Consider the following 24,051-nt stretch of genomic DNA (forward strand, 5'->3'; position numbering starts at 1 on the left):
CTTTCTTCTATTAAAGATGAAGTTGAGTTCTGGACATGCAATTGCATTGTGAAAGAAACGGTGTGGAATCGACCAGAAAAGGTTTATCATCTAGCATATAAGAATTTGTGTGTATTGCAAGGTTCTGGAATCATCAAAATGATAAGAAATTTGGCCAAGTCTTGGTAAAGTTACAAACACTGTACACAGAAAGATGTATATGGGACTACACGAACACATGGGTAAAAAAATCCTACCTGGATTTTTACGATGTTACATGGCATATTTAGAATACGAAGGCATTTGAAGAGCCATGCTTTTCAGGGAACATGTCTTATCTGATGTTCTTCCACACTTGCATATAATAAGAATGATAATGCTCACAATTATTTTTCACCTCTTCCCAGAACTCAACCTTCTCTTTAAAGAGCCTCGTTTCCAGAATCTGTCATCAGCCATTGCTTCTGATCATATCGCCAACAAAAATACACTCATGGAGCCATACGTAATTATTGTTCGTATAAGACAACCCTCACAACTCAAATATGAGAACAATGTGAACAGAAACCTCAAGGCACTCAAAAACAAATAATGAAAACAGACATTTCAGCTATATATTTCATAACTATAACAGTAGATTTTCTATATTTTCCCTGAAAAGATATGTGAAAGACGAGGGACTTCGAACTCGTTCGGCACGGCGCAACACACGTTGCGCTCAAAATACCAGAAGAACGGGAACCAGCGTAGCTTATCGCTGCTCTTTGTGAAGACGTAAAGGCTAGTGAGCGTGTGATAAAAATGAAAGACTATGAAAACGAGAAGGATAGCGATGATGACGTCGACCGTGTAATGTCCCCTACCGACGATTAAGATGTAAGAGCCTACAACGTTGAGACTGATCGAAAAGTAACGTAAGACGTAAAAATTGCTTGGTGAATCTGCAGAAAATAGAAGACAAAACAACATTGATAAGAGTTATTATTTACTAAAAGCTATATGGGCCTACATCTTTACTGCGTTAACACTTCCTAGAGCGGTAAACTGCGTTTTTCTCTTTAAATGACGTAAAAAAAAAACTGCGCGCAAAAACAAACGTTCTTTCCAGCGTATTCACTGAGCTCTTTGAAATAATAATAATAATATACATGTCCCTTACAATTATATACGTCATCATTTACCCCCCCCCCCCCCCAAAAAAAAAAAAAAAAAATTAAATAAATAAATAAAATAAATAAATAAATAAATAAATAAAATAAAAAAATAAAAATAAAATAAATTAATTAATTAATTTAAAAAAAGAAAAATCGCGGTTTACCGCGTCATATCTCAACGAGGCGATGTCGCGGTGTAGTATACAAATAATGAATGTTTATGAGTTCAATGATGCGAATATTGTCCTGAGTTGAAAGATTAACGTTAATCTTTAAATGAATGAAAATATTCAAACTATTGTAAGAATGAAAAAACATTCATTATTTGTTTTACATAACATTGTTGTTTAGCAGCAAAATTTTGTTGTTCATACCGGCTGCCATGATGACCGCTTGTGAATGTCCTTGTCAAAGGTTGTGCTGTAGTGCAACGTCAAAACTACGGCAAACGATACGGGTCGCGTATAACCAAAAATGCACGCTCAATGACGTAGCCTAGTCGTTCAATAAGTTATTGAATATCATGCGACCAACAATCCTCCAATCAAATGGCTAAAATCTACTAAGATGTTATGTAAAAGATATTAAAGTCAGACTATAGGTCATAAGGTACGTGGTTCGAATCCCTTTCACAATAATGACGTCCTATATAACGAGACATTAATGCACATTGTCACTCGCTTCCCAGGTGAGCTAAACCTGTTTGTAACAATAAACTTATTATAATTATAATTGAGCACCTCATCATGTTAGCTTGAGTAAAGCCGGGAAATAGTATAATTATTGTATTCAAGCGCAGTAGGGTATATTGTATACTATGTTATAGATTGCAAACTCTGTTAATATAAGTATAATATTAAGGGCTAGTTTACATAAGAATCATTGTAATGTTAGGTTTTGAAATCCTCAAATTGATAAAGGATTGAATAAATCTTTCTAAAACTCACATGCACTTCTCATATGTGGCATGAATGTTTGGTCCTAAATTTTCCAACTGTATCATTTCATATTTCGAATATGAGGTCGAATTGAGAGCTCTCATTTTCAGTGTAAATCTCTAATAATGTTCTTCTAATCTGACCTAAAACAAATTAGAACACAACCTTTTTTTAACCGTAACTGGTTTGCTTAATATATTGATCCCTGCGCGTTTTATAGTTAAACTTTCCATTCCTTATTAAATTCGTTTTCTGAATTGTGTTTCTTTCCAATTTCCGCACTTTCTCTGTATCTATTTCATGTGATCAGGTCAATAATGAATGTAAAGTGAAATGTGTATAACATTCACAAGCCGAGCATAACAATAACATACTATAGTATGACTCGTGATGTATTTACTTATATCCTCGTTTCTGTTCCGTTTAACCGAGTATAACGAAACTGTAAAAATATGGAGGAGTGCGATTTGCTTAATGTATCGACTACTGCAGGTGTTATAGTAAAACTTTCCATCCCTTATTAATTTCATTTTTTTATACTGTGTTTCTTTCTAATGTTCGCACGCTCTCTGTATCTATTTCATGTAATCGGATACGGACAACAATAAATGCAAAGTGAAAGGTGTATAACATGCGTAAGCTGAAACCATATAATATAACTCGTGATGTCTGTACGTGCATCCTATTTTCAGTTCCGTTTAACCGAGTAAAACAAAACTGAAAATATAGAGAGGAGTGCGTTATCCGGATGTTGACGAAACAGTCCTTAGTTTAAAAGTCCTAGATGTACTCGGTACTTGGTTGGGTAATCCCGTTGGCAGCTCATTCAGGAAGCTATACTGGTCGAAACTAATTTATCTGTTTTGTACTAATTCATATTCACATCCTTTAAATAGATGCACATTGTGTGACTATGTATTTTTCTTATTTTTACAAGTAATTTCGTTTATGACATCACATTTTATAATAATAATGCCGAGGGCTTCTTAAAAAGGGTACATGTCCGTCACGCCGTTGCGCTCCACTATTATTACCCCGGTCGTAGCTGCATGGCGGCAAAATATGTGGAGATGTAGCAAAGCGGTAAGGCCCGTTTAAACCTGGGTGGAGGGTGGCATATGTGGATTACTACCTTGCCAAAGGATGTAAGTGGTTGGCTTTGATTCGAACCCTGAACCCTTTGATTGAGAGTCAAGTAAATGAACCACATATACCACAACACCCCTTTGTAAATGATGATTTTACGTGAAAACTTAAGATTAATGTATTTTTCTACACAATTTCTTCGTTCTATAGTTCTGAATAAGATGTATTATATTGGTATGTTACGACCCCGTGTATTCGTATCGGCTTACTTCATATCGCCTGTACTTGTTCATGTAAGATAATTAATTTCCAGGATAAGTCGAGATACGTCAGAAGGAAAGAAAGAAAATTAGTTTAATTTGCATATTTTGATCAAACGAACGTAATGTATATATGTTGCCTTATATCCTCCGTATATATCTCAAAATAATTAAGTGAATGAAACAACAGCCACGAAACCTAAAAAATTAAAGATCGGGCCTAAAGTGACCCATTTCAACTAGGTGAATAAACATAACCTTTACGGAATTACGGGAACCAATAAACTATACTTTTCATGTTTAACTTACTTTTTTTAAGTAAAATTTGCTGTTGGTTGATAATTCCTGGCAAATGAGTCCAAATGTGTGCAGCGATTGAGGCATGACAGATAAAGAGCTGCATGCACTTCAAGCGTGCACGCTGCATGTCTTCCTCATTTGCTATGTCAACCGTTCCAAACATTTTGTTGTTTAAATTGTGTTTTTCATTGGGATTTGAAAAAAATACCACTTTGTACCAAATGTTTATATTGTTACTGATTATCATTGTATGAAAAATGCAGAAATCAATAAATCAAATCAAATCAAATCAACCAACACGAGAAGTCAATGTATTCAAATAATTTCAAAGTAACTTATTTACTTCCCTTTTCTGTATACACATGTATTAACAAAATAGTAAAGTTATAATGTATACATATTGACATTGTTTGTTTCCTGTTGTCTGAAACTGATTTAAAACAAAATCACTCTATAATATTGATATCACATTTATTCATCGTGCTCACTTGGTCTCTAATGAAAATTGATAAGATAAGCTGATTACGTACTTTCATTCATAAATCAAAACATAAATGGTATGACATTGGAAGGAATTCATGGTATTAAACACTTGTATCATCAGGGCCCCGTCGCAGAAAACTTACCATTGATGATACCTTTGCCATTAACGGTAACTACAATGGAAACCTTGATTTTGATTGGCTGTTGAGTCCTGTTACCCTGGTGATTTCATGCATTGATGACAAAGTTACCATTAATGGTAAGTTTTAAGCAACGGAGTCCTGGTTAGTTAGGTACTTACACTCAATAATCATGAGATTTGCCAGGGTTAAGGATGTTATATGACCACTAAACATGTAGTCTCCACACATTTTAATACCACTCAAACGAGAGCCAGATTTCATCCACAAGGAAAAGGTAAGAGCCAGTTGCTCATAGTAGGTATCTGTAGGCTGAATGGTGGTAGGGAAGTGAAAATGGACATAGAAATATAAACAAACGGAGGACAAGTCGAGAATTCAGTATAAGAAAACCAAAGAGGTCACAACGTTACTACTCAAGTACTCTTTCACTAGAAGATGATTAATTATACTGTTTAGGTCTTGATTAATTGATTCCTTCATATCATAAATTGTTTCCTTGTTGTAAAATGTTACGTTTCGTTTTATAAAGGGGTACATGTAGATATAAAATTGACCTCAGGAGGTTTCATAAACTTAGAATGAAACAAAATGTGTAGATTTATGTGTTTACATTAAAGTAATTATAATCAAAAGATAAATCTTTTTATGGTTTCATATTTCATAATGTAATCTTGTCTGAAAAAAATACGTAGCGAGCTAACTAAAAATGTGTGTATCTATCTTCTTGAATTCAGAAATGGAAACGTTTGTATTCAGGGTCTACTAAATTCTATGATTAGAAATTTCCATGTAAAGGGCCTCAAAAATACCAGAAAAGAAAAGATTGTATGAGATAGGATGGGTTATTCACTTATAAAAGTTTGAATTTCCTATGTTTAGTTTGTGTCATGGCCCCAAATGAACTTACTGATACCTTCGTGGGAGGCCTTACAATTTAGAATTAGTATATCAGACACAGATTTACGTCACAACAGCTTTATACAAAGAACAAATCTTGGTTGCCTACCTGGCTAGATTAATCGCCAAATCATCAATAATTATTTGGGCCTATAAGTAGTATCAATTGAAGGACAAATGCATTTTCTATATGACAATATGTCAACAATTTAGAAAATGTCGGAAATCTTGCCCATTAAGATGACAAATACCAAAGGAGACCGAATATCTCTAGAGACTCCTGATTATCAACGCAACCACTATAATTTTTTTTAAAATTGTGGATGTATGTGTAAATCATACATATTTTAGTACGAGATGAGTAGGGTTTCTTTTGGTAAATTTGGGTTGGCTGTTGCCCCCTAAAAAACAAACTGAAGTCCCGAATGGCTACGCCACTGCTAGCCTACGTGATGCGCCATTATATCTCACCTGTTTTGTGCATTCATTGGGAGGCGGTAGAACTGGTAGTGCAGTGCTTAACATCGTGGATATCCGCATAATGTACACAGTCGCCAAAATTATGCAAAATCTCCGGAAAACGATAGTCCTGTAAAAGTTTAATTAAATGATGAAAAAGCGGTTAGAAGGATCGTAACTGAAACATATTTCCTTATAAGAATTATGGCTATATTTTACATTGCGCACATATCCATCCAAGGGGATGCTCAAGTCGCCTACGAATTATTATTAGGGACTTTTAGATTCTGCACGACGAGAACGCGCGGACTGCCCTTTTAAGGCAATGTGACGTCACTGCCAGTGTCTTAAAAGGGCAGTCCACGTTTCCGTCGTGCAGAATCTAAAAGTCCCTAGTATAACCGTGTAGTGGGTTTAGCTCAGCTGCCCCAAAGCACTCGAATCATACGAGGAGAGTGATTAATGTCTTAACAAAAGACATTAGTGCCTAGGAAGGACTCGAAGTGCAAACAATGTGATCCACAGTCCGGTGACGTATCCATTTGACCTTTGTACCTCCAATTTAATGTTCTGAATTGTTCAATAATAATATTTATATTGATTAGTCGAGTTTCTAGAATTGTAATACACTGTACCAAGATTAAACACATAGAGAAAACAGAAAACGCAAGGTAAACCTAGACGTAATGAAATCAGAAATGTAATGTTTCTCTAGCATCCAGTAGAATCACCAAAAGACATGAAGAAAAGATGGATTTTTTACAAAAATAGCCAATTCAAATGTGCGAAAGAAAATTCAACATAATCTGCTTATTTAAAGAACAACTTTCATCACGACTCATCTTAAAAGTGTCAGGGGGAACTTCATTTTTTGGTTGAGCTTGTGGGAACAATAAGAATATGAAATGGTTTTGATGAGTGAGCCCCGATACATGTGGAGCCTTAAATGCTTGAATGTGCGTAATGGCATAGCTTGCAATGAGGAAATAGCCTGGAAATTGCATATTCTGTGACAATTTTAAACACTGAGTGATGATTATGAATTTAAAAAAATAACAGATAACGAACAGATGGTTCCCACGCGGCTCAACAGAAATAGAAAATACTTTGATTGATATAATCCAGCCTATTTTGTTTTGATTGATTTAATGGGAACATGAGAGTGGGTCAGGGTGATCTTTATCTATGTGGCAGTCATAAGATATGAATGGGAGAGATGTAACAGAAAGATTACATTGTCACATAACCTTTCGAACAAAAAAGACATTTGACTTTGTGGTGCTCAATTGTGAAGAAGGGAACACAGATTGATAAGATCTTTTCATAGCTTATTGATCATGTTAAAAGTATCATGTCCGTTTAAAACTCTATTTTTTTAAAAGCCGTGACAAGGAAGGTGTAATCTAATAGTGTTACAACTTATATTTATGTTTAGAGTATGAGTACAAGCATATCTTGATATGTAAATTAGACTCCTTGGACATTTAAACTCTCAGAATGTTTAAACTGTTCACAGGGGTTTAAAACAAATCCTTCTCTATTTGGTGTCATGTCCGTTACGGTTACAAAGAGTACATTTTCTCTACAACTATTATTTAAGCGACATACTGTGAAATTTGCTTGGTATTTGGTAGTTAAATGTGTCCGAATCAGGTACTAATATATGTTTTCGGGTTCTTGATTTTGTTTAAAACTAGTTTAAATAACCCAGAACAGGTTTTAATGTCATTAAAATCTTAATGTCTTATATGTCTTAATGTCATAGGTCTTAGAACCAACGTCACGTCCGTTACGCTGGATTTGACCAGTACAGAAATTTTAAATGAGATGTCCATTGTGCCAATGGTCCTATGGTGCAGATCCGTAGAAACAGGAGATACATTCTAGTTTACTAGTATAGCCTACACGACCTCAGACGTCAGGCTCATGAGACCGACACTCTACGAGATAAAGATAACGTGAATCTTAAAGTTGTCAGACGTAATTTAAAGCCCCACTGCACTACTTATAGCTACTTGCGCCCTGTGTATAGCAAACAAGGCCAATCGGTGACCATTGGTCCCCCATGATCCTCCTTTTCTTATGTTAATTGAGAGCTTATTTGATGAGATAACCACCTGTCAGTGACCATGCAGGGAGGTCTAATCCCTTCTGGCCAAACTAGTGCGATGGGGCATATCGGCCTCACGGTCATGTGATTTGTCGGTATCGCAGACCGTCGGTCTAGAGGCCAGTAGACACAACATATTGTGTTACTAACCAAATGTGACTAGATGAAACTAACTTGTGAACTTCATGGAATGGTTTGTTCGGTCTGTAGTTCGTCTCGGGTCAGTCTTGTCGGTGTGAAAGACGATATCGGCCTAATAGTTGTATACAACAGGGATATTAAAGTCGGACGTATATTGCTATGTCAGTCTCGTGGGCCGTTTGTGGCTAGTAGCCATGCACAAGAGGTGTTACTGAGGACTACTGGAAACTAAATTCATGTATTGATTGAGAAATTACCTGTGTTTATGAAAGATCGTCATCACAAGCAATGTAAGACCGAGAACCATGATGCAGACTTCAGAACCCATTATTCCCCATGTAATGTTGGGCAGATTGTCCATAAATCGATCTGGAAGAGGTGGATGTTTCCTTCTATCCGGGGCTTCTCGATGAGTGATAACAGTAGCGTAGCACATGATAAATACGACAAGGTTCATATAGCCATAGCTCCACAGTGTCTTCCAATATTCCGGGATCAGAGGTTTGTCGGCGGGGCGTTGATGTCCATTCAGATGGCTGAAGTCTGGTATCGTGACCGTTATCCCATTTGGGGGTGAAGTTGGCTTGTGGTTGGATGTGGCCTCCATCCTAGCTCTGCATTACACGAAGCACATAAGAACAATGAAATTAATCATATATGTAATGACAAACGTATATTACAACAAATATTATTTAAAGACCTACATTTTATCATTCTTTACGGGCATTAAAAATAGAACAGACATAAATAAAATGCCCAGGACGAGATAACTATTACTGGACAAATATGATCTCAGTAATAAACGGTCAATGATTTACAACTTGTGGGATTCTTTACGTCATGTCATAAAAAATATTCTACCAAAATTAAACCCGACACTGGGTTTACACATAGAAGCGTTTGACTGAACTCAAATAGAATAGGGACTTGTGAGTTTTTTCTATTTCTCTTAAAGGCCCACTGCACTACTTGTAGCTACTTGCGCCCTCTATATAACAAACAATGCATAATCGGTGACCATTGGTCCCCCATCATCCTCTTTTTCTTATGTTAACTGAGAGCTGAGTTGATGAGATAACCACCTGTCCAGTGACCTTGCAGGGCGCTCTAATCCCTCCTGTAAACTATGGCAGATAAGCTTTAAAAACCTAACTTTGTTTGCTCTCATACTGATGGTGGCAGGTGCGTACGCAGGGGGAGGGGGGGGGGGGGGGTTGTGGGTTAACCCCTCACTCAATTTTTTTGTTGATTGTACACACACACACACACACAAAATGTTTTGTTGTGCTAAAGGAGGCAAAAACAAAGTGTCCCCCCCCCCCCCCCCTCTTCCCCAAACCACTGAACAAAATATCTGACGACGTAATTTTCCAATTATTCAGCGGCTGGCTGAGTTGTTGCGAAATTTCCCCTCAAAAACTGGACACACAAAGAAAAATATGTGCTCTTACCCCTCCCCCGCTTATTAAGCGGCTGGCTGAGTCGTTGCGAAATTTTTCCTCAAAAACTGAACCAATTTTTTAAGATTTTTATGTGCTCTTACCTTTGTATTATATTACATCGGTTCGCTTCCTGTTTATCTACTGTTATGCTATCACTCTTCAGGGTCAGTATGACAAATCAATATTGTCTGGGTTTTACGATTGATCAACAGTGCGTTTGTCCTTTTATTTAGTACGAGTAATATGACACAACATGTGGCAATTATTGTTGTATTAATAAGGTAAACATGGCAAAAACGACAATATACATGAAAACTGTTTTCATCCAATACCTTTAAATATGCACATACATTGTAATAATAAACTATAACACTATCTGTCGGTATCTCTGCCACCTTGCTTCTTAGGAAAGTAATTCGAATGTAGCGTACTTGGAAATGTACATATTTTTCATTGTGCTCTATATTATGATTTTTTGTATTATTTTATACATTATGTTTGTATATATTGTTTGTGTTATTTTCATCCAGGACGGCAGTTAAAATGAAGAGGCAACTCTGTTTGAACTTAACTGAAAATAAGAATGAAAAAAAAAAATGATACTACTACTAATGATAATGAAATTAATAATAATGATAATATTACTAGTACTTATTAATGATCATCATACTCTTTTTTATACACTGTATAGCGCTTTATACATCTACGGTGGCTCTAAGTGCTTTACAGAAAATTATTACCCCTTTCATGGGATGGGGAACAAAATAAACAACCTCATAACATTAAATTACACAAGGCAGGCTTGCCTGTATATCATTCCTTGTACATTGGACTGTGTATAATACGTAGCGGTGCCATTTGTTCCGTATGTACCAGAACTGTATGCAGAGATCATTTACTCTCCGCAAGGCCTTTGTCCAGCAGCCGCAATATCTAGTTCAACCAGCAAAGAGATATTACCCATGATGTGAGGGGTGGGGTTGATGAAAGTAGATGTTTGCTTTTGTCATCTCACTCACTTTTTGATCAAATTTAAGGGCATTGGTTGCTAAAATGTTCCCAATAATTAATACAATCATTTTAGGGTCAGGTAGTGCTGTGTTCTGTCAGTTGAAGAGTTTAGGCACGAACGAAAATATGATATATGCGTTCTATTAAAATCAACGTATTAAAAAAAGAAAAAATCGTGTAAATGTTTACAATGTAAAGTTGCCTAGGACCAGGGGCGGATCCACGTAGCGATTATTCCGGCCCGCCCCCCCCCCCCCTAGCCCCCCAAAACGATAAAAAAATAGGATAATAACGTAAAGTTAACCTTTATAAAACAAAAAACAAAAGCGCCCGCCCCCCGCTTATTCGCCAGCCGGCTGAGTCGGCACTAAATTGTGTATTAAGATTTGGCTACCCCCCCCCCCTTGACGCCGTCTGGATCCTCTGCAGGCGCGGATCCACGGGGGGGGGGGGGGTGCTGACGGGCCAACAAAAAAAGAATTTAAAAAAAAAATTCTCACGAATTAGGTGAACCCCCCCCCCCCCCCCCGCTTATTCACCGGCTGATTGAGTCGGCGCAAAATATTTCCTGAAAAATTGGACCAAAAAAAAGTGCCTCCTACCCCCCCCCCCCCCGCTTATTCACCGGTGGCTGAGTCGCAACTAATATTTTCTCACGGATTGGCCCCCCCCCCCTCTTCCCGCTGGCTGGATCCGCCACTGCCTAGGACCTACGTGTATAATCTAGATGGAGCTGTGCTATCTAAAGATTTGATTTGATTTGATTTATTTATTTCTGTTTGATTTTCTTTTTCTTTTGCATTTTTACAAATATATAACAAACAAATATTGCAAATTTACACGTGACAAAAGAATATATGTAGAATAAAGTAAGGCTGGGTGTAACTAATTGAGAACATCAAACAGGAGGGTTGACAAAATAAGCAAAGCTTGATAGTATGACTACCCTCAAAGGATACATAATCATACAAATATGGAGGAACAAAATATTGGTAAAAGGGGGAAAAGACAGAAAAAAGAAGAGAAAAGAAAGATGGGATGCACATCAATATTCACAGACTTATGTGGTAGTTGGATTTTAAATTGATATATAAAGATTTTAAATAAGAAAAGAAATGCAAATTTGAATACTGAGTGGCCATGTAATACATAATATGTATTCCATTCTATTCAATGTCTCAACCTTTGCAACATTACCACAAAAAAAGGGGAAGGACAGTAATGGGGAATTTCGATTTAAGGCACGCAACCATTATTCTCATTTCCTTTCGCATGATTATTTTCATTCTTGTACATTATGTGCAGTAACTGAAATACCCCCGTGAAAGTGGACTTTGGGTTCGGCGTCGAAATTTGACGGTTTTCACGAAGGAATGGGGCAAAAGGCAGCACAAAAGGGTTAATTCCCGTGATAATTCTCTTGCTTATGATGTCAATTGGTCGACTTCAGAAATCCTATCCTAGTATTTCTGGTTATCCGGGGGGTGTAACTCCTATTCGATGATTGTAGAGAATTTAGGGGGATATGAAAATAATTATAGTAAAATGGGTTTCAGTCTAGCTGTTCACCCCGAGTTGCTTTTGAGGTCAATTATTATACTTCAAGTCACCTAATTGTAATACCTTGTAACCCAAGGTTGTTACTTCTATTTGATTTTTCAAGAATTTTATTTCAGGGGGTGTTGTACTAGTGGCCTGAGCAAAGAGGCATGTATAGAGAACGAAAAAAGGTTACAAGATCAAGTATGCTAATGGTTAAAAAGTTAACATTAACCCCACAGTAAAATGAAAATAACAGAAAAGTGGGTTCTATGCACTCTTTACCACGGTTGCTTTGGTGATCGAGAAGTCCAATTCAATATATATATATATTTTTTTATACTAATAAACATATTTGTCATTGTTCAACCAGGCTTGCTTGTGAGGTCAAGTAGTCGGCTTCAAGTCACCTTTGGGTAGCATTGGTGACTCAGGGTGTAGCTTCAATTAGATGCATTTTGTTAATAAAGTGTGTGTGTGGGTGGGGGTAATTGTTGTGCAAGTTCATAGGACCAGCCAAAAATGTATATTATCCTTCAAATTTAATGGACATAATAGAGTTTATCTGGGTTGCTTTTGAGGTCAACTGCATGGTAGACTTCGAGGCATGTTCGTGAAGTACCTGGTATGGTATGGTATGGTATATTTTGTATTTATTCACGGCTACAAACAAATACACTATTGTGCCCGCATTCAGCAAAAGCTGTTTTTCAGCGAGGCCGTGATTACATAAAAATCGAATAGAATATAAAGCAATGAAAATATAATTTACAAACAATGGTAACTCGGATGTGTTACGTATTGATCTTTTTCTAATTTTCAAGGATTGTCCGGGAAACTGAAGGCAGGGTTGCATACAATAAACACACAAACAATACAAATATAAAGTAACCCGACTATTAAAGTCAACTTTCATGTGGGTATTTCCATCGCTGCATACATATCATATATAATCCGATTGGAAGTGAGAGAATCATGGTTATCTAGCTTAAATCAAAGTTCTCCATTACTGTCTTATTATTTTGAAAGGAACATGACTGATAATCTTTAAATATTCTCGACCGATGTTAATGTCAACGGATCTCTTTTCAAGAGTAATTATAACAAATTTTAGAATTAAAAGCGCCTAATCTATAACTGTGAGTAAGAACTAAATATCTTAACACTGCTATTGGTTACCAAAGCACTTATTAAACCTGATAGTCTTTCTTATTAGAAAGGAAAATTTCAAATCAACTTCTTTTTGCATGGAAGAATAAATATTCCTGAAAGATTTAAGTAAAAAAAATGATTATTGATCACAAGAAAAGTTTAGTCAGGAAATGGATAACTTTCAATTACAATAATAATTTCCGCCATACCGCGGTACGAAAAATTCTAGATTCATAGATAGGTAAATTCAAAGAAATTTAATATATTACTGTCGCCACCCATATGACCATGACACCATTTCCTCTAGAATGACATTTCAACATGTATTTCCAAAAGCTGAAAGTACCTTTCAATCGTGAAAGCCATCTCTCAATTTACATGATTAGAGCTTTGAAATGACAGGAGATTCGTAGATATATAAACTGATATTGACGTTTCTATTTGCACTCGGAAACATTCATGATGAAATTAGACAAGGTGTAATAAGGACAATGCAAATTCAATTCCGCTTATTAGAAATTATAACAAATTTTAGAATTGAAGTGTTTAAAGATAAAGTTGAGTTCTGGTCATGCGATTGCATTGTGAACGAAACGTTGTGGAATCGATCAGAAAAGGTTGATCATCTAGCATACGTAATGGTGTGTACTGCTAGGTTCTGGAATCATCAACATGATAAGAAATTTGGCCAAGTCTTGGTAAAGTTACAAGCACTGTACACAAAAAGATGTATATGGGACAACACGTACATGAGTCATAAATATCCGTCCCAATTTGTTTGATACTTTATGACATATTTACAATATTAATGCATTTGAGAGCCATGCTTTTCAGATAACTTTTTGTATCTGACGTTCTTACACACTTGCATAAATTAATACAATGATAACGCTCACAAATTATTTTTCACCTCTTCCCAGAACTCAATCTTCTCTTTAACCTAAACTTAGAGGAAGAACTAAATATCTAAATACAGCTATTGATCATTAACCGCAGCATTTATTAAATCTGAAATTATTTCCTTATTGGAAAGAAAACCAGGTTACAGTGCAAACCCAGACACATAGCATACCCATTTGTAAAACGCTTTCAATATAGTACAAAATTGCATATTTTTTCCCTAAGTGTTATGCACTAAATCCTTCATACAAGACCAGGGTTCTCGCAATCAGAAGAGTGAGACACGGTGCTGGATTATTTTTACCAGCTTAGTCGTAAACTGCATGATTGAAAACCTCTTTTGTTGGGGGGGGGGGGGGGTGGTAGAACTACAGTTAATTTAATGGCGGCCAATATGAATATAATGAAAGCCGGCTCTGTGATAAGGATGATTGCATTCATTCATACCGTACCTTACTAGTTCACCGCACACATTGGGCAAAATATAATCCCTGAATTTTCGTTTTATATAAGTCCAGTGGCAGCGTTGAAGGCATGTGAGTCAAGCATTTTGGGTTTGGAAAGAATTTGACATTTACTAATCTACGGGAAAATTTCGAATATTACAAATACGAATCAGCAGAATTGTTCACATTTTATGAAATTTCTATCTATCTAGTATCTTCTCTCGGTTCGGTGGTTGATTGCAACATCTCCCCATTTCACCCTATCTTCTGCCATTCTGGTGCACTCTTTCAGTTTTAGTCCACTCCAGTTTTTGACATTCTCTTCCCAGTTGATTCTGGGTTTCCCTCTCGGTCTACTTCCTTACACTCTTCCCTCCAACACATCCTTCAAGAGGCTTTGGTGCCTTTTAACATGACCAACGTATTTGACTTTTCTCTCCTTAAATAATCCTCGCCTATCAGTGCAATTTGTGGCCCTGCCTTGTGCAATATCTCTTTGTTGGTTTTCATTCGTTTCCCAGAGATTTTCATCATTCTTCTGTAAATCAACATTTCAAAAGGTGTTATTCGATTTTCCATGGCCTTGCTTATTGTCCATGTTTCAGCTCCATACAATAGGACAGACCATACATAACAGTTTACTAGCCTTAACATAAGCGCAAATTTCACATTTCTATCTATGAATAAGTCTTTCATTGCCAGAAATGTATTCCGAGCTATTTCCATTCTTCTTTTTATTTCTGCTTCGAATCTGGCATCATCTGTGATATTTTTTCCTAAGTAAATATAATTACTGACCTGCTCAATGATTATGTCCATCTAGTTTCAAACAGATTCTCGGCTTATTCTCTGTTCTAATAAAAATCATAGACCTAGTTTTCTTGACATTCATGCATAGACCAAACTCTTCACTTTTAACTTTTACAATATCCATTCCAGGGGGGTGTTTCACAAAGATCCTAAGTAGAACTTAACACTAAGTGGGACTTAAAATTTATGGGAAGCCATTAGCATCCTTGAAAATATTTTGTAATTTTTTTTTTAGAAGGCATAAAATGTTGATTCAAATCATTCATATTTTCTATTATCATGGGAGATTTCATGTTCTTGATGTGGAATTGATGAAAAGTCTAAAATACTCCAATTTTTGCTTTTGAATGTATTTCATTTTAAGGCTCCAATGGCTGTCCATACTTTTGAAGTCCAACTTAGTGTTAAGTTCTACTTAGGATCTTTGTGAAATACTCCCCTGGTTGTATGAAATTAAGATTTAAATAAAGTAGCCGTTTTGTGTTTGACCATTCAAACCTTAAACTGAATAACTTTATCATCCTCTTTCGGGTTTTTATTCAGTTTCAAAATTTACTTCTGCATTAATCAGAGCTATTTTGATGGTAGCAAAGATGTGGAGCTGGTTATACACGTTTAGTACATAGCTCCGACTGTAAAGTTTATTCAAAATTTTCTGACAAATTTGATTCTAAGTGCTATTTTCCCCTATTTTTGGGGTGCTGAAAACGGATCCTCCTGTTGCCATTTTTCTAAATGTCGTATTTGGCCTTAATAATAATAATAATAAAAATAATAATATTTAATTTTTATATAGCACTTAATACAAATGTCTTTAATAAATTCATGTCTTTAGAAAAGCATATATTTCTAATCAGACAATAAGGAAATATCGTGTGAGTCATACGAATAATTCTAGAATCATAGATAGATAATTTAAAAGAAATTTAATATACCAGTGTCGTCACCTATATATCCATGACACTATCCCCTCTGGAATGAGCCTTTAACAAGTATTTTCGAAAGCTGAAAGTACCTATCAATCGTACAAGCCATTTCCTAATTTGCATGACAAGTGGACTCATTAGAGCTCTGAAATGACAGAAAATTCGTAAACATATCAACTAATGTTGTAGTTTCTATTTGCATCTGAAACTATTCATGATTTAAATAGACATGATCTATCCAGGACAATGACATACGCCATTACGGTGGTTTATTTATAGAGGTTGCGTTATTTGAGTTCTTTTAGAGTGTTGATTTTCTCAATGGCATTTATTATTGCGTGTTTCTTTTAATATATTTTTTTTTATGGGGGGGGGGGGGGTGGTCTTCCTTTTTTTCTACACATTTGTCCAAATGATGTATATGGTAACATGGAGGCTATAGCCTACCACCATTTCTCCCGCTGTGTTGCCGATAGACTGATCATGTGTACTGCATAAATTTAAAATCTAGGTGGAATTTCCTCAATTATTATATTTAACAGAAAAATATTGTTTAAAAAATCCCATGAGCTCTATTTCATTCCTTCCGGGGAAGAAAATCCAAAAGTGAACTCATTAGAATTTGGGAGCACGTGGCTTTCACAAAAATACAAAAATGAAAGTGAAACTTTATCACCTGAAATTTTGCCTTTTCACATATACAAATGGAACAATATCGAACGTACTGAAAGAAAACAGGGAATGTTTTACACAAGACTATGAGTAGACGTGAAAGGTATAGACCAGTTTTGGTAAGATTGCGGTTCAAGGGTTTTCTTTCTTTCATAACACACATTACAAATATGACATGAATATAACAAGTTGACAGAATATGGCGTTACAATAGAAAGATGATGTGACCTTGGTTGAAAGCAAGGCTTGTGGAATTAAGGTCCCTTATGAGTATGTCTTAAATGAACAAAAAAGTCAGATAAGAATAATGCATACATTTAAATTCTTACAAACTAAACTAACTAAACAACTGAGAAAATATAAACATAAATAGGTTATTGATTTGATTCCCACAAAAAACGACATTTTTGCCCACACGTATTTTACCTGCATGCTATTGAGGACGTGTCTGGTGTGTAAGTAAAACCTCTAATCACCATGGATCTGGTGTCAAAAGATGGATAACAAAAAATACCTACAGGTTAATATCAATTTCATTCAGATATCTAGGGCGTGAAATATAATAAGAAATGTGGTTTTTGTAAATATCTTTTCCCTCTAATTTAGGCCAGTATCTCGGTATATTATCAATATTAACTTGACAAAAGTGATAGGACATTTTAGTAGTGCTTAAAGTTCAAAGAATTCGGAGTGCTGATTGCAATTGATAAGTAATTCTTCTGTACCCTTTGATGTTTCAGGAAATGTGGGCATCCAGCTGCTTGTCGTAATCTTGCCCATATTTTGAATTTCCTAAATTTCAAAAAATTCAAGAACTTCCTGGGGATCCGCCCCCAAGACTCCCGGCAAAGGCTCTCCCACTGCACCCTATCCGTAAACTGAAGACGGAAGCGGTTCCCAATACAACCTTTTGTTGTATACAATTGGAGAGATGATGAGTTTTATATAGTTAAAGCTTCTAACAAAGACTCCCGTGGACCTTTTATTATTTACACAATTTCTTGCTGTCTACTGCTTCGAAATCACTGGAGCGATATAAGGGAACTATCCTATCCCTATTCAGTGAAGGATAATCCTTTTTTTGCAGACGGATTCTTCTACCATCCTTGACCAGAAGTCAAGAAGTGCGTTTCAAACTAGATCATGTGGGCATCATCCCATTGAATGTTGTATCCGGTACGTTCTACTACTGAATAAAATGGAATGCCTAATATAAGGCCCTTTTTTAGCACACACTAGGGGCAATACATTTTAAATTTAAAGGGATGGATTAGAGTTTTTATCGCCCACGACGGCTATCTAGAATGTTCTGAATTGCCAAACTCGAGAGCTTCCAGGGGCTCCGACTCCTGGATCCCTGGCTGGGGGCACTGACCCTGCAACCCACCAGGGCCCTAAGGCGGCCCCGTGGACCCCATTAGTAAAGCTGTTGTATAAAATTGTCCTTAGGAGAGAGTGTCGGTTCCATAGCTCAACACGGTCATCTTAAAGGTACTGAACTGCTAAAACTCAAGATCGTCGTGGGGTTCTGCTCCGGAACCTCCGACAGGGACTCGGATCCATTAAGAAAGCAAAATAAGCCCCAATAAATAATTAATATATAAATATAATGCTCTGTATCTGTGCTCTACCTCTTGACCCGATCCAGTAGGGCTAGCGTTTACGCGCACACGTTGCCTTCGACCCCCCCCCCCCGCCCCTTTGAGAAATCCTAAAACCGCCGCTGAGAAATACCCCATTCCTCTTAATGAAGTATAAATTGTTATTTGCAAACTTTTGTTTACAGTTATTTTCTCCTAGAAATCCAAGGCTTATCATAATTTTATGCTGGAAAAAGTCACAGATTTTAAATGATACTCTGGCAAAAAGTATACACCAAATCGTATTAACTGAGTTTGGAAATTCGATTTTTGTCTCCAGCTTCTCAGGGGGGGGGGGGGGCGGCACACCCCCTCAGTCCCCCTTGTCCGCGAATTGCCCCCCCCCCCCCTTTGCCGCCGACCGGATCCGCCTCTGACTACTACTAAATACGGCTATTAATAATACCACTATCATTACTACTAAGACCATTGTATGTTATTACTTCTGTTACTAACACTCTGCTATACTGTCAATTCACCCGATCTAAATTGAGTATCATAACTGCTGTGTCTTTTTGCTAATGTGTAGGCCTACTCAATTGATGGTTTAATGTGTTTATCAGGTATATCAATCCACACCTAGCTGTAAGTTCATTCTGGTTTACTATTTTATGGGTTCAAGATGCCCTGCAAGTTCAATATATCGTCAAATTTAAAAGCAAAGGGGTGAGGACGAACATCTGTGAGAAAATGTATGGCATTCAGTATTACTAACCTTCTTGACAGGGTGATCAAACAAGTCATAAAGATCAAGAGGCTCATCAATGAGCGGTTATCTCCAATACGGCCAATTTATTCGCTGACGTTGGTCAAAGAATATTTGTTATTTTCGCAACCCCTTGGTTTGTCTTATAACAGATTACCTTATCAGGAAATATAACGATATGGTAATAAGGAAAAGTGTGTTGTTTAGTCATGTCTAAATTTAGATTTTCTTTGCTAATCACATTAGGTTAGATGATGCAAGTTTAAGTGATGTATGACTGATGGGCATTTTTAGAGAGTAGGAGAAAGACATTCTTTTAATCTATCAACCAGCATTGCTCTAAATTGTAATATTTATTATTTTTAGTATTCATCACTATATTCAGTCGTATCGTCATCTTTAGCATTATTTGTGTGATAATCTATATTATCATTATCATTATTATCATTGTTGTTAATGTAGCTATTGTGGTTATTATTAATGCATTTATTCCCACAATTAAGAAAGTTGTTATTGTTAGTATTATGAATGAAGTATTTGAAATATAAGTGTATCGCTTTTATATATCAAAATGGAAAACCTTTCATTCAAAGATCTTAAATGCGCGTACATGTTCCGAATGAAATATACCAATATTTCGACTGTACAAAATCTATTAAATTAAATTACCAAATTGGCAACATAATTTATTGGGTGGGCGTTCAGTCGTAAAATATGGCAAGCACATGGAGATGCACAATAAAAATTGATCAAAGTTCAAGAATGAAATTGTAAATTGAAAGACCATAACTACAAGCTCTGTCTGCAGCAGTTAAACATATCAGTGGAAATATAGTTTTTGGAATATTTAGAATATAAAAGAATATTGAACTTGCAGGTAACCTGATCTGGGGGATAGGGTACCAGACTCTAAGAAAAACAGTCGATGGTTCAAATCCCAGCTGCATGATTAATGTTCTATTTTTTTTTTAAATTCATCTCTCTCAACCCAGGAGTGCGAATTTGGGACCTCGTGAGAAGAATTGAATTTCATGAAAGTTTTGGGCACCTCCGGCATAGAGCTCTTCAGTAAAACCTAGATTATTGTTCATACTATTCTCATTATTTATCATAACCATAAATCACAGTCATTATTAGGATGAGGTTATTTGTATAGCCAGTACACACACGAGAGAGAGAGAGAGAGAGAGAGAGAGAGAGAGAGAGAGAGAGAGAACTGGTGCTTGTATACTTACACAAATTCATAATGAAATGTTTGAAAGAATCGAAAATTTCCAATTAAAATGATATATTTGTTAGAAGCTTCTGAAAGTTAATCATGATGATGTCAATGACCAGGCTATTGTTGCCTTATTATACATGATTAATAGCTTTCTTTTGGTCGGCATATTTTGATTCATGATGGTTCTTGTTAAATCAACACAAGTTGATGATGCTGACCACGACATTTTTAACAAAAAATATCTTGTGGGAAATAGTATAAAATTAATCATACAATCGTCACTTGCAAAGTTAATCATATTCTCTGTGTATATATGCGTGTGTGTGCGCGGGTGAGGGTGTATGTTTGGCATAGAGAGAGAGAGAGGGGGGGAGTGGGAGTGATAGTGGGTGTGTGCGTCTGTGTACTTTTTAATACCATGACTCATTGTCGTGATATTATGCTGACGTCGTATTTTCTTGTGCTTTCGAATAAAAAAAAATTAAAAAAAATTAAAATTAACAGTTATGTAAAGAGGCAATTGTCATAGGCGTAGCCAGGGGGCATAGGGTGCTTATGCTGGACCTATTATTATTAGTAGTAGTAGCAGTAGTATTGTTATGATTATTTAATAAATTGTCTCTCGGAAATCCTATTATTATTATTATCATTATTTGATAAATTGTCCCTCGGAAATTTCGCATTTGTATATCATAAATGTCAAACTGACATCAAATTATGAGCAATGGTTATAAATGGGGTAAGTAGGTGACGTAAACCATCCTAACCCATTTAATTTTTTTCTGTAACCCCAGCCGCTAAATTGATTTACTCGTATTCAATTTGTGCAATATTTCGTTTCTCCGTTGAATACTCATTTCACATTACAGTTTTTCTAAGAAAATGATTTTCGTGCCGAAATACATGGACCTCCCAGTGCTTGCAATGTTTTGCAAACCCACCCCACCCCCCTCCCTCCTGACGCCACGGTCCAGATTCGCCGCTGGCAGCGAATCAAGGTATATTACTGATCATCTACCTTAAGGCCCTACCTCACTGAAATCCTCAATCCTTTGCCACTATTTGTGAACGTTCGAGACCTTCTGCTAACTCCTGGTACTCAATGGGTCGATTTTATAAATAAACCTATGGTAACGTGGTCGCTAGCATTGGCGAAACAAAGATAACTGGCGATATAGAGCGACACCGTCTTACAAACGATTGCAAAGGCTTACGACTGTTTTGCAAACGTATACAACTATTTTGTAAACGCCTGCAACTTTTTGCGGAAAATCTTTGAATATGTTCAACATTTCTTTGCGACAAGAAAAACTGTTTTCGACAATGAAAACTAATTGTGAACTGTCTTGCAACCTTTTGCAACCTTTTACGAACCCTGGCGAAACCCCAAATTCGTTACGTTCGCAAACATTCGCCGCTCAGTGAGATAGGGCCTTATTACGTTGTAAATTCGTACCAAACAAGGTTCTAACACGTTACAAAGCGATAATCGCTACCCGAACAATGGTCATGATGATAGAATCAAAATTCTAAAGAGAGCTCCGCACCCTGGCTTCCTACAACTGTGAAGATAATAATGACTTATGATTTGTGTTAAAGGTAAATTTGCGGTTCAAGGGTATTGGGTACAAAATATCCATTCAATATTGTTTAAATATTGCCTTCAGAGGCTTAGATGGTAATGCTTCAACCTAAATTCGCAAAAAAGCTGAAATATTTGCCCAAATGTTCAATAATAATAATAATATTTAGTTTTTATATAGCGCTTAATACAAATGTCTCTAAGCGCTTTACAAATATACTATTACGTTGAAATGCATTTGCGATATCTATCCAGGATCGGATCGATATGATAATTTACCAAATATATCGATTAGTAGGCGGTTTTCCAGCAAAAATTGTATCATCACGTATTAGTCCAAACATATTCTTTCATATTATTGGTAATAAGAGCCTCCATTTCATTTTTGGGAGGGGGGCGTTTCCAAAACTGGTCTATACCTTTAACGTTCAATGTCGGGAATGTATGATTTCTTCTGTTCTGAGGGGGGGGGGGGGGGGGTTAACACTTTACATATTCAAACGTTTAGATACCACTCAGTCTCTTGTTTTCTTTATACGAGATGACTATGCAAGACAAGATATACGTCTATTCAATGATTGTAATAGGGCCATTTATATAGCACAGCTAATATATTAAAGCTTATCTGCCGTAGTTTACAGGAGGGATTAGACCGTTCTGCAAGGTCACTGGACAGGTGGTTATCTCATCAAATCAGCTCTCAGTTAACATAAGAAAAAGAGGATCATGGGGGACCAATGGTCACCGATTAGGCATTGTTTGTTATATAGAGGGCACAAGTAGCTACTAGTTGTGCAGTGGGCCTTTAATATACGCTACTGCGCTTAATAACATTGTGCCACATTGTATGTACCTTGGCACCATGAACTTGTATGATCTAATGCAAGTTAACATTTAATATTTTTTAATCTTAAGTATGTTGAATATTAATTTGAATTATTTGTATGCGCCTTGAGCAGCTCTAGAGATGGATATGTTGCGCTTTATAAATATTGTTATTATTATTATTATTATTATTATTATTATTATTATTATTATCATAGTATATTACACTGGCCGTATCTGAGCCACCGTAATAAAGGCGCTAAAGCATTGAAGAAAGTACTTCCTACTGGGTAATCATTTACTTCACCTGGGTGGAGAGTGGAACATTTTATATTAAACGTACCCACTAGATCACGTCACCTGTTTTTGGTCAAAGCAAAATCATAGATGTAATATAATAGGTTACTATTTACAAAATAAAATCAAAGAAGCCCATTCTTTGTAATAATGTAACAAAAAAATATTCTGCTGATTTACACCTTATAAAAAGATATTACGAAACGGCGTTCTTTTCTTATTATTCGCGAATGGTATATCTGTTTTCTAAATTTAATACTAGGGAGTCAAGGTAATGTTTGTTTTCTCAGCAAGTCTGATGTACAGCCTAAAATACTTTGTGTTATGTTCGGGGGGGGGGGGGGGTAAGCGCTGACAATATGTCGATACATCTGTTAAAGGTAAAGACCAGTTACGGTCATGCGATTGCATTGTGAAAGAAACGTTGTGGAATCGATCAGAAAAGGTTGATCATCTAGCATCTAGCATCTGCAAGGTTCTGGAATCATCAAAATGATAAGAAATTTGGCCCATTCTTCGTAAAGTTACAAGCACTATACACAGAAAGATGTATATGGGACTACCCTATATCTCTCACAGACCATGAGAGAAACAAATTTACCAAATATATGAATTAGTAGGCGGTTTCCCGGCAAATTTTTTATCATCATGTATTAGTCAAAACATATTCTTTCACATGATTGGTAATGAGAGCTTCCATTTCATTTTTTGAAATTGGGGCGTTTCCAATACTGGTCTTTACCTTTAACACATAATCACATTTTCATGATAGAAACTGAAATAGGATTTATGTGTACATTTAATATGATAATCATCACTATTTATGCAACATCAATACCTGCCTTGGGCTTGCGTGACAAACCAACAACCAAAGAATACCCCCACAGCTTGCATATTCGCATGATAACGTACAACAGGTTAATCTAGTAAA

General features: G+C 36.3%; 1 protein-coding gene across 1 annotated transcript in view; it reads right to left on the reverse strand.

Annotated features, from left to right (window-relative positions):
* Positions 1–316: 316 nt before the first annotated feature.
* Positions 317–24,051, reverse strand: part of LOC755569 (sphingomyelin synthase-related protein 1) — a 31,244-nt gene continuing 7,509 nt past the window's right edge. The window contains exons 2-5 of the mRNA XM_030987108.1: positions 8,208–8,564; positions 5,712–5,829; positions 4,502–4,652; positions 317–920 (exon numbers count right to left, since the gene is read on the reverse strand). Of these exons, the coding sequence (XP_030842968.1) occupies positions 622–920; positions 4,502–4,652; positions 5,712–5,829; positions 8,208–8,557 (918 nt within the window). The 5' untranslated portion in view covers positions 8,558–8,564 and the 3' untranslated portion in view covers positions 317–621. The remainder of the gene's footprint in view (positions 921–4,501; positions 4,653–5,711; positions 5,830–8,207; positions 8,565–24,051) is intronic.

The sequence above is a fragment of the Strongylocentrotus purpuratus genome, unplaced genomic scaffold (genome assembly GCF_000002235.5).
Source record: "Strongylocentrotus purpuratus isolate Spur 01 unplaced genomic scaffold, Spur_5.0 spur5_scaffold_16, whole genome shotgun sequence".
Classification (NCBI taxonomy): domain Eukaryota; kingdom Metazoa; phylum Echinodermata; class Echinoidea; order Camarodonta; family Strongylocentrotidae; genus Strongylocentrotus; species Strongylocentrotus purpuratus.